This window comes from Silene latifolia, chromosome 4 (assembly GCF_048544455.1).
Source record: "Silene latifolia isolate original U9 population chromosome 4, ASM4854445v1, whole genome shotgun sequence".
NCBI classification, from domain to species: domain Eukaryota; kingdom Viridiplantae; phylum Streptophyta; class Magnoliopsida; order Caryophyllales; family Caryophyllaceae; genus Silene; species Silene latifolia.
In genome coordinates, this window is record NC_133529.1 from 101271854 (window position 1) to 101282404 (window position 10551).

The window sequence follows — 10551 nt, forward strand, 5'->3', positions numbered from 1 at the left end:
GGGAAATACCCCTCTTCCTTCTGTACTAGATGAGGCTCCTGGACGCGCCCTGCAGGTACCTTTTTTAATTCCCTTAATGTTTCACTGGTCCATTATGTTCGTGTTGCTGACTTTTCCTCTTGCAGGTTTTGCAGGATGGCCTGTTCCTGCGCAGGGAGGTTGCCAGATTGATGGGGGAGGTTAACAATCTTAACGTCAACCTGGGAAAGGTGGAGGCAGATCTGGTGCTGGCTAGGAGGGAGAAGGGGGCTGCCCAAAAGAAGCTGACTGTGGAGAAGGCAGCTGGATGCTGAGAGGATGGTGGCAGAAGGGCGCATGGAAGAGGCTCACAAGGAGGTGGAGCTACTGAAGCACCTGCTCTTGGACTCCACATTAGTTTCCGCCTGGGAAACAAAGATCAAATACTTCAAGGATTTTGAGGTGGGTGAGCACTCTAACTGGGACCTTGTTGAGGAGGAGCGGCTGTTCAATTCAGCATATCTAGTCAAGCCGGACTTCAGCCTCATCAACGACTTGCGAGGTGGTGGTGATAGAGAGACCAGTGCTAGGACTGAACAACCAGCTATCGCGTCAGTTAAGGAGGTCAGGGAGGAAGCTCTCGTCGCCCAGGGAGGGGAAGGTTTATCTGGAGGAGAGGCTACTGTGGAGCCTAACATACATGTGGATGTTCCTGCTGATGCCGCCCCAGATTCTGCTGCTGCTGCCTAGTTTAGGCATTTTAATTTTATTTTTTTATCTTGATGTTTTGTTGGGCGCCCTGTGTGGTAGCCCATTGTAATCTAACTCTTGGTGCCTGGTGGTTTTGGGCACCTTTAAGTACTCTTTTGTTTTTGCCTCGTAGGAGGGGCAAAAATATTTTCTTTTCAAGTTCCCCCTGCTGAGGGGTTTTTATGAAAATTTCGTTTTGTTCCTTCTATTGTTTTGCTAGCAATTTTTCGTTCTTTATGTTTGTGTGCCGACTTCGTACTTGTTGAGGTGTCTATGGTAGTTCAGGGAGCTTTCTGTCCATCAGGATGCTCGAATCCCTCTGTTTCGGCCACGCGCACATTGGGTGCTGCCTGCAGGAGGAACATTCTGCTAGTTCCTGTTCATCAATTGGCCTACTAGGACATTGCCTTAATATTCAACTTACCATATCCACATTCAATCCAAAAACAACGATAAACTTAAAATGGAAGCAATTTCATAAATCCAAACTAGTTTAGGGAGCACAAAGTGTGTTCCCCCAGAATTTTTAAAACAACTTAAAAGAAAGAGAGTTTTATTTTGGCCGTTTGAAATACTAAGTACGCTGCTTCCACATTTTGCTCCTTGTGACACCTGTGATGTTGGCAACGAGGGAAAATAAGAAAAAGGGTTTTGACTCAAAGGATTTGAAAGATACGTTGTAAGTTGTCATTTCCTTAGTAGTACCTGCTGAATTCAGGAGACTTAGCACGTGCGTACTGAACGAAAGACCTTACCTGGTGACTTAGTTGTTCCTGCTGTCAAAAGAGATGTTACTGTTAGACCAATGCAGGTGGTACAGTCAGGCGGTACGAAGCAAAATGATTAGTTCTTTGCGTATGTACCTTATGAGAGAGTGAGATGTGACTCCAGCAAGTGGGTTCTGGGGTTGTTCCCCTTCGAGCGGTAGCCGCTTAATCAAAGACAACTTTAGCAAGTTAGTTCATGTTTTAAGGTGTCTGGAGTACTGAATGCTAGGATTAAAGGGTCCTGGGATGTACCTGTTGGAGGTGGAACTCCTGGGTCCTGCACCTGGAACCTCAGACATAATACTTTTTAAGGTGAATGATGTTCCAGGATCTAGGGACAGCTTCCCCATTCATAGTCTCCAACTTGTATGCCCCATTACCCACGATGCCTTCTATGCGGTAGAGACCTTCTCAGATGTAGGCTAATTTACCTGGACTCTGATTCTTGGTGTTTGGGAATACCTTCCTAAGTACCAGGTCCCCTACCTGCAACGTTCTCAGCCTTCGTTTTTGTTGTAACTCCTAGTTGTTGTCTGCTTGTAGACTGTCATCCTGATTTGGGCGCTGGTTCTTGGCTCATCAATGATATCCAGGCTGCTGGCCATTTCTACCTGGTTCCTCTCTTAGGTGGCATTGGCATATCGATATGTCGGTACTTGCATCTTAGAGGGAATAACTGCCTCCTCCCCATATACCAAACTGAATGGTGTTTGACCTGTTGCCACTTTGGGGGTGGTTCTATCAGACCACAGTACGAAGGGGAGCTCATCTGCCTAGTTGGCTCCTATCTCCTCCAGCCTTATTTTCAGGTTGTTCATGACTATCTTGTTGCTGGATTCTGCCTGACCGTTGGATTGTGGATTCTTAGGAGTAGACTTAAACAGCTTGATGTTCTACCTAACGCAATAGTCTTCCGTTCTGTTGGATATGAATTGTGACCCATTGTCACATATGATTTCTGAAGGGATGCCGTATCTGCTGACTATGTTCCTCTTGATGAAAGTTATCACATGCTTCTCCAGGATCTGAGGGAAAGCTTTTACCTCTATGCATTTAGAGAAGTAGTCCGTCATTGCCAGCATATACGTCCTGTTTCCAGAAGTACGGGGTAATGGTCCCACAATGTCCATTCCCCATTTCATAAAAGGCCAAGGCGAGATGATCGGATGCATATGTTCTGCTGGCCGGTGGCTGACATGGGCGTGCCTTTGGCATTCTTCACATTTCTTGACGTAATCTATGGCGTCCTTCCTCATGGTAGGCCAGAAGTAACCCTGCCTTAGTGTCTTGTTGGACAGGCTCCTACCCCCTGTGTGATTTCCACAATCACCACTGTGGATATCACACATCACTGCTTGTGCCTCCTGTATGCTCAAGCACCTCAGGTAGGGTCATGCCAAGGACTTTCTAAATAGGATACCATCAATGAGTACCAATCTGGAGGATTTAATTTTGAAGCTCCTGGCGTCTTTCTGGTCAGGTGGTAATACCTCATCACGTATCCAACTAATGTAAGGCTTGCGGCAATCATTAGTTTCTTCCTGGGGTGTGGCAGTACACAGTATCCATGCTTCGTATGACCACTAGGTGGTTACAACCTTACTGGCGTTCTTTTGTTCATTCTGGCGTATGGCAGGTTTCATGACATGTATGAATGGTATAGAACCCACTGCCCCTAGAGTGAAGGCTGCTCCCAGGGTGGCGAGAGCATTTGCTTCAACATTCTGGTCCCTTGGTATTTGCTGGATGTGGAAGGAAGCAAAGCGGAGTTTGAGCTCCTTCGCCACTTCCAGGTAGGCTAACATTTTAGGATCCCTGGTCGTGTACACGTTATTCATGTGGTTGACAATCAGTTGGGAGTCACTATACACCTTGATGTGGTTGATTTGCATTTCTAAGGCTAATTAGAGTCCTAAGATTAGAGCCTTGTATTCAGCCTCGTTATTCGTTGCTTTGAACTCGCACCATACTGCCTGTATTATCTGTTCCTCCTGAGCTGATTTCAGGACCAGCCCTACCTCTGCTCCCTTCGTGTTGGATGCCCCATCAACATGTAATTCCCATACCTGCTCCCCTTTAGCCTCACTTAGGGTCAAGATTTCACTGTCGGCTTGTTCTTGAAGGGTGGGACTAAAGTCTGACACAAAGTCAGCTAGGGCTTGGGACTTTATTGCTGTTCGCGATTCAAATTTCAGGTTGTACCCACTTAGGTGGACAAACCACTTAACCATTCTCCCTGACAGTTCGGGTTTTCTCATTATGGTTCTCAGGGGGTAGTTGGTCACGACTGAAATTGTATGTGACTCAAAATAGGGACGCAATTTGTACGAAGTAGTAACAAGTGCTAAAACGAGTTTTTCTAGAGATGTGTACCTGATCTCTGCAGGTAACAGAGACTTGCTTATATAGTATACTGGTTTCTGCATACCTTTGTGCTCTCGTACCAGTACAGCGCTTACAGCCGCCTCTAATACTGACAGATACAAGTACAGTGGTTCTCCCTATTCTGGCTTGGAGAGAAGAGAAGGGTTGCTTAGGTACTACTTGAGCTCCCCAAACGCCTTTTCATGCTCTTGCGTCCATTCAAACTTCTGGCTCTTCCTCAGGATGTCATAGAACAATCGGCACCTGTCTAAGGACCTTGATATGAACCGGTTTAGGGCTGCTACACATCCTGTGAGCCTCTGTACGTCCTTTGGCTTCTGAGGAGATTCTAACTGGAGTACTGCTTTGATTTGCTCCGTGCTGGCCTCTATCCCTCTTTGCGTCACCAAGTACCCCAGGAATTTTCCCGAGGAGACTCCAAAAGTTCATTTTAGGGGGTTCAGCTTCATATGGTATTTTCTGAGGATCGAGAAGGTATTTTTCAGGTGGGATATGTGTTGTTCTGCCTTCTCGGATTTGACTACCATATCGTCGATGTAGACTTCCATTGTTCTCCCTATCTCCTCCTTGAACACACTGTTCACCAGGCGCTGATAGGTGGAACCGACATTCTTGAGGCCAAAGGGCATCACATTGTAGCAGTACAAGCCTCTGTCAGATCTGAAGGCTGTTTTCTCCTGATCCTTAGGGTCCATTTTTTATCTGGTTGTACCCGCTCCAGGAGTCAAGGAAGGTAAGTAGCTCATGCCCTGCTGTTGCGTCTACCATGGAATCAATGTGCGGCAGAGGGAACGGGTCTTTTGGGCAAGCTTTGTTAAGATCTGTGAAATCAACACATACTCTCCAATTGTTGTTCTTCTTGGGTACAACCACAACATTCGAGAGCCATTCTGGGTAGTTAACTTCCCTGATCTTGCCAGCTGCCAGGAGGTTGTCTACCTCCTGGTTTATCACCTCGTTCCTTTCAGGAGCAAATTTCCGCCTTTTCTGCTGGACTGGAGGAAAGCTGGGGTCTACATTTAATCGGTGTGTAATTACACTTGGATCTATGCCAATCATGTCGTTATGGGACCAGATGAAACAATCCATGTTAGTACGTAGAAATACAATTATCTGATCACGGATGTTACCTGTACAATCAGCTCCCACCAGCACTGTTCTTGCTGGAAACTGTGGGTCCAGGACTACTTTGTCGAGTTCCTCCTGGGGAGGTGCGATATACTCCCTCTGGACGCACTTACGATTTCAGAATTGCTATCTTGGACCACCAAGATGGGTTTTGAGCGTTCTTGTAGCAATCCCGAGCGACATTTTAATCTCCCCGTATCTCCTGTACCCCCCAGGGTGTAGGGAATTTCAGGCTCTGATGGTACATTAATGGTACCGCTTTCATTTCATGGATCCAAGGCCTGCCAAGTATCACGTTATAAGTTGACGGAGCATCAATGACCAAGTACCGTACCTGTTTGTTCATACCCCCTGCAAAGGTAGGTATCACTATTTCTCCAAGGGATTGTTTAGTTTCTCCATTTGAATCCTACCAGGGTATCGCTTCGCACCGAGGTCTTTCTCGCTAAGCCCCATGTTCTTCAAGGTTTCCAGCATTATTAGATTCACAGAGCTTCCTGTATCTACCAATATCTTTTTAACAAGGCAATTTCTTATAGAAAGGGTAATGATCAAGGCGTCATGGTGGTGTTCTGCCTTATCGGGTATGTCTACCTCGTCGAATGAGATTGCTGGTAGATCTTGTCTGCTGACCCTGAGGGAGAACTCTGGTTTATATCCTTTAGTCTCGGTTGTGTGGCGCTTTGCTACTGAATAAGTAAGACCACATATCTCCGACCCTCCTGTGATGACGTTCACGACCTTTGAGTAAGGTGGAGGTGGGGATGGTTGGGCCTAGTCAGCAGTATTGACCTTTCCAGATTTCGCTCCCTTGGGGAGCAGGTGATCCAAGCATCCAACACTGTAGAGGTGATTCACTTCCTTTCGTAGTACTACACAATCTTCTGTGTTGTCGCCAATATCGTTGTGGTATTCACACTTTGCTGGAATCTCTTCTGTCATTCTCCCTGGCGGTAGGCTTTTTGGGCCACCTGGCCCTCTGCCCTAGTTCCCTGATTGCCTTTAATACCCCAGCAAGTCCAGTGGTGAACCCATACTCGCTGAGCTTAGGTGGAGCCTCGGTGCTCTCTGTTTTTCCTAAGACTTTGTTCACTGTGTTCTTGTTGTAGGGTTTGGCTCTTTCGTTCTTCTTCTTTGTTGTGATTTTTCTGTTGGACGACTCTATTCCATACAGGTCCCTTCTATCCTCATCCTCCTCTAGGCGATAAGTAGCCTCTGCCATTTGTTTGACTTCCTCGAAGGTGGCACATGGGTGCTTGGTGAGATCCTTGTACAAATCAGAGTCGCGATGCGGTCCCCTTCTGAAGGCATTGACTGTTGTTGTATGGTCGCACCTAGGGATATATATTTTTTCCACATTGAATTTGGCGAGATAATCCCTGGTGAACTACTCGAACCTCTGGACAATCCGGTATAGATCACTGGATAATTTTTATGGCTTGCGACTGCTTGCGAACTGTTAATTGAAAACATTCACTAACCCCGCGAAGCTGGAAATAGACTTGTTGGGAAGGTTAACGAACCATTGGAGTGCGGCTCCTAACAAGGTGGAACCGAATCCTTTGCACATGCATGCCTCCTTTTCAGGCCCTGTTGCTGCAACCACCATCATTTTCTGTTTGTACTGGTTGATGTGCTCCAGCGGATCCTCTGTTCCATCATACAACGTCATTGTTGGCGTGAACCCCTTTGGCATGCTGACAAGGGCAATATTGTCCACAAAGGGGGAATCCGCATAGCACTCCGGGGTTGCCACCGTCATGGGATGTCGTAACCCTAGAACCTTGCTGAGTAGGGACCTGATATCCTGCAATTGTTGTTCTACATGGCTTCCTGCCCCCATACCCTAGTTGTGGGGTACTGAGTAGACCCCATATGGATTTGGTGTTCCTCCTGACATGTAAGGAGGGACCATGTAGCTTCCAGGTAATGGTGTTGAGTTCACAATAGGCCTGAACTGGTTGTCCGGGGTATATGGCATATAAGAGCACATCCCGGGATATGCGTTTCTTGCTGACTGTTCCCCTGGATTGTTCCTTGGTACCATTGGCGTACTGCTGGTTGTTGTTATGGGATTTGGAGTCAGTGCTCCTAATCCCACAGGATTGAGTACCATAGGGTACGTTTGTGGCATCCTTGGTGGTGGTGGAACCCATGGTGGTTGGATCGTTCCCTGGGTGGCCACCGTTCCAGCTGGATATACTTGCTCGGGTGGCGTGGTTACCCCTGGCGGCAGTATATCCATATTGAGCCTGCTTATTAGATTTTGCGGCAGTAGCCTCCCTGAGTACTCCCTGGCATTCCCCTGGCCGAGTGTTGACCTTGCCATCTGCTGGGTCGTTCCCAGGGGTGACACTACATCTATCTTTTCCTGCTAGGACTGGTTGTCCCTTTGTAGCCCTATCACCGCCTGCTGCAAGGATGCCATCCCTTGGAGCAACTGCTGTACCGGATCCGGTTGTGACGCTCCTGGGAGACGGGCTCCTGTCAGGTGTCCTGGTGATCCTGGGCGCTGCGGACTCCCATTCCTATTAGGCTTGGGCACAGGATTAATAACTGGTGATTTGCCAGCGTTCCCTGCTCCTAGATCTGTGATTTTGGGGGAGTAAGGAGGCTTTGCTGATACTTGGGGCTTAGCTTAGCCTGCAGTCACTCTGGTGGTAGGAGCCGCCATTGTTGGAACACCGGAGGTTGCTGGCGCCGCCCCTAGTACTAGAGTTTACACTGATGTACTCATCGGATCTGATACGTTCTAATTGGATCCTGACATGACCAACTATAGAGATGTTAGGATATTTCGAAAAGAGGTATTTTAACCAAGATTTAACCACAATGCCCCACGGTGGGCGCCAAATTATTTTGGTAAGTTTTTACCGACTAAAGATTTGTGAGTCAATGCGGCTATTCCAATTAAAATACGATATTAAAGACTTAAGCAGATCAGTAGTAAGAACATAACGAGAACGAAAGTAAACAACTAGTACGAGAGAAAAGCAAACGAAAAAGAGAGAGAGAGAGAGAGAGAGAGAGAGAGAGAGAGAGAGAGAGAGAGAGAGAGAGAGAGAGAGAGACAAATGACACAAGCAAAATGGTGACGCGGGAAACCCAAAATGTGGGAAAAGTCGCGGGGGGAATGGTATTCCACCAATGATCCACTAGTAATAATAGTATTCGAGGATAAAACCAAGCTGGAACAATCAGGAGGAACAGCAGAAAAACTCCAAATGACTAGTACAAATGATACGAATGGTATATATGATCCTAAGTGTGTTAATTATTGAGTGTTGCAGGTTGGTGAATGATATTTCTTCGAGTGGAGTGGATGAGGAATGAAGAATGCCTTGAATCTGATGTTTGTTGCTCTTTTATAGCCTTTCTTGGGGTGGTTGCACGTGCTCCCTACATATGCTCAACCATATGCTCCACTCCCTACGAAATAGGAAGTGGTTGTTGACTTTGTCAAAGCGCCTACTGATAACCGCAATGTTCCTGCTGACCATTTCAACGTTCCTGCTGGATGTTTGTTATTTAGTTCAACCGTGGCTTTCATATTACTTGAATGTCCAGGTTCATCCCCCCTTGTTCTTCCTTGCGTCTAGCATCCTACTGCCTTGTCATTGATCCGTGTGCCTTTGTTTTTCCCAATAGCGAGTTGCTACGTCATGATGAAGATGAGAGGGTATTTTTACCCATACAGCTACCCTTGTGAAAAAGTTCGTAGATAACTTAAGACCCATTTATGCAAACCACTTCAGGTACCAAAACATTAAGACCTTCAAGAATTTAACTGTGCTAGGGACAAGAATTGTAGATGACATCCGTAAAGGACTCTTGTCCAAAACGGTGGGTCGTGGATATCAAGGTTCAACGAGTCGTTCTTATGGCTCTACTAGCAAGACTGATGAGGTTAGCCTTCTCGAATCATCCAAGAAGAATAACCCACAAAGGAAGTTCACAAACATTGGCGACACATACTCCAATGCTCTGAAAAGGTTGATGAAACAGGGTAAGCTCCAACCCATAGGGCCTATACCTGACCCAGAAAAGAAGTCCAAGTTCTGGGACGAAAATTCATACTGCGAATATCATAGAGGTAAGGGACACGATACAGAGAAGTGTTACAAGCTAAAGCATGTTCTTCAAGATATGATCGAAGATGGTCGCCTACTCATACCTCCTGGAGGTAAGCCTAACAATACTCAGAATCCTCTTGGAGTTCTGATGATTACAAATGAAGAATCTACCTTAGATTGTTCACGCCTCATTTCTCCAATCGAAGATGAGATCCATGCGTTAGAAGATGAAAGGATTTATTCCACCATTTCTCCTACCATCGCCGATTTTATTGCATGGGCAAAGAGTGTGAGTAGGCACGTTTCAGAACTGGAAGATGTAGTAGCATCCCTCCGCAGTCCAAGAACCATACCCAGGGAGAGTATGCCACTAAATCTATCTCCAAATTCTACAATGCAAGAGGTAGTCGCCGTGGTTGACAGTCTAGTCAACCAAATAATCAATTTAGAAGCTAAGATCATCAGATTAAGATAGCTTGCTACCGTCAACGGAATATGGGCCAACGACGATGAAGATGAATACCTCACTGAGCACTACCTAGTCAAGATTAGTGAGGACATAATAAAAGGTAGTGAAGACCAAGATATAGACCACCTTACTCGTTCAGGGCGCCCATATCAGAACATTTCTCAAAATGGTCCTATAGCTAGTGGTCCAATTACTAACACCAGCGTCGTCACACCAAATGATGGCGAAGATACATCTACTGACCACTTGCTAAAACAACTACAGAAGACAAAGGCTGATCTTTCAGTCTGGCAACTAGTGGCAAGTTCATTTCCTCATCGCCAATCTTTATTGCAAGCTTTGGCCAAATTAAATGTAGCACACAACTCTACGCCTGACAACGTAGTCAACTTGGTCTTCCTAGATTCAACTAAGCTAAGTAACCCAGTTACTTTCTCAGATGAGGATTTGCCTCCCTTCGGCGCCAGTCACAACCTAGCTCTACACATCACCGTCATATGCTTAAAGAAAAATGTGCCAATGACTTTGGTAGATGATGGCTCTGCAGTCAATGTCATACCATTGAAAATAGCCTATAAATTGGGCATGAAAGAATCGGATTGGACTCCTACTAACCCAGGTGTTCGAGCATACGATGGAACACGACGTAAAGTGGTAGGACTAGTCAATCTCACCATAGCTACCGGACCACTTGAGCAAAAGGTTAACTTTCAAATAGTGGATATCGAAGAATCATTCAACATACTTCTGGGAAGGCCTTGGATTCACGCTTCCAAAGCAGTAGCATCCACCTTGCACCAGAAAATCAAGATCCCACTAGATGGCAAAGTAGTGACGATCACTTCGTCACCTATCAAGGCAGTGATAGAGAAGATGTCAAGCAACCAAGTAGTCACAGATCTAGTATATGAGCTTGGGGGCTTCCATAGCATAAACCTTATAGAGAGTGAACTGGCACCTCTATACTTCGATCCATACTCCAATTCAATGGTCAACCACATACTCAAGTCTCAGGGATACT

The 10551-nt window shown here is 46.2% G+C and overlaps 1 protein-coding gene across 1 annotated transcript; it reads right to left on the reverse strand.

Moving 5' to 3' along the window:
- Window positions 1–5357: 5357 nt before the first annotated feature.
- Window positions 5358–6831, reverse strand: LOC141651837 (uncharacterized). The gene is made up of 3 exons (XM_074459532.1): window positions 6470–6831; window positions 5908–6322; window positions 5358–5762 (listed from the first exon to the last, which is right to left on the reverse strand). The coding sequence occupies exons 1-3, from the start codon at window positions 6829–6831 to the stop codon at window positions 5358–5360; spliced, it is 1182 nt and encodes a 393-aa protein (XP_074315633.1).
- Between the last annotated feature and the right edge of the window lie 3720 nt (window positions 6832–10551).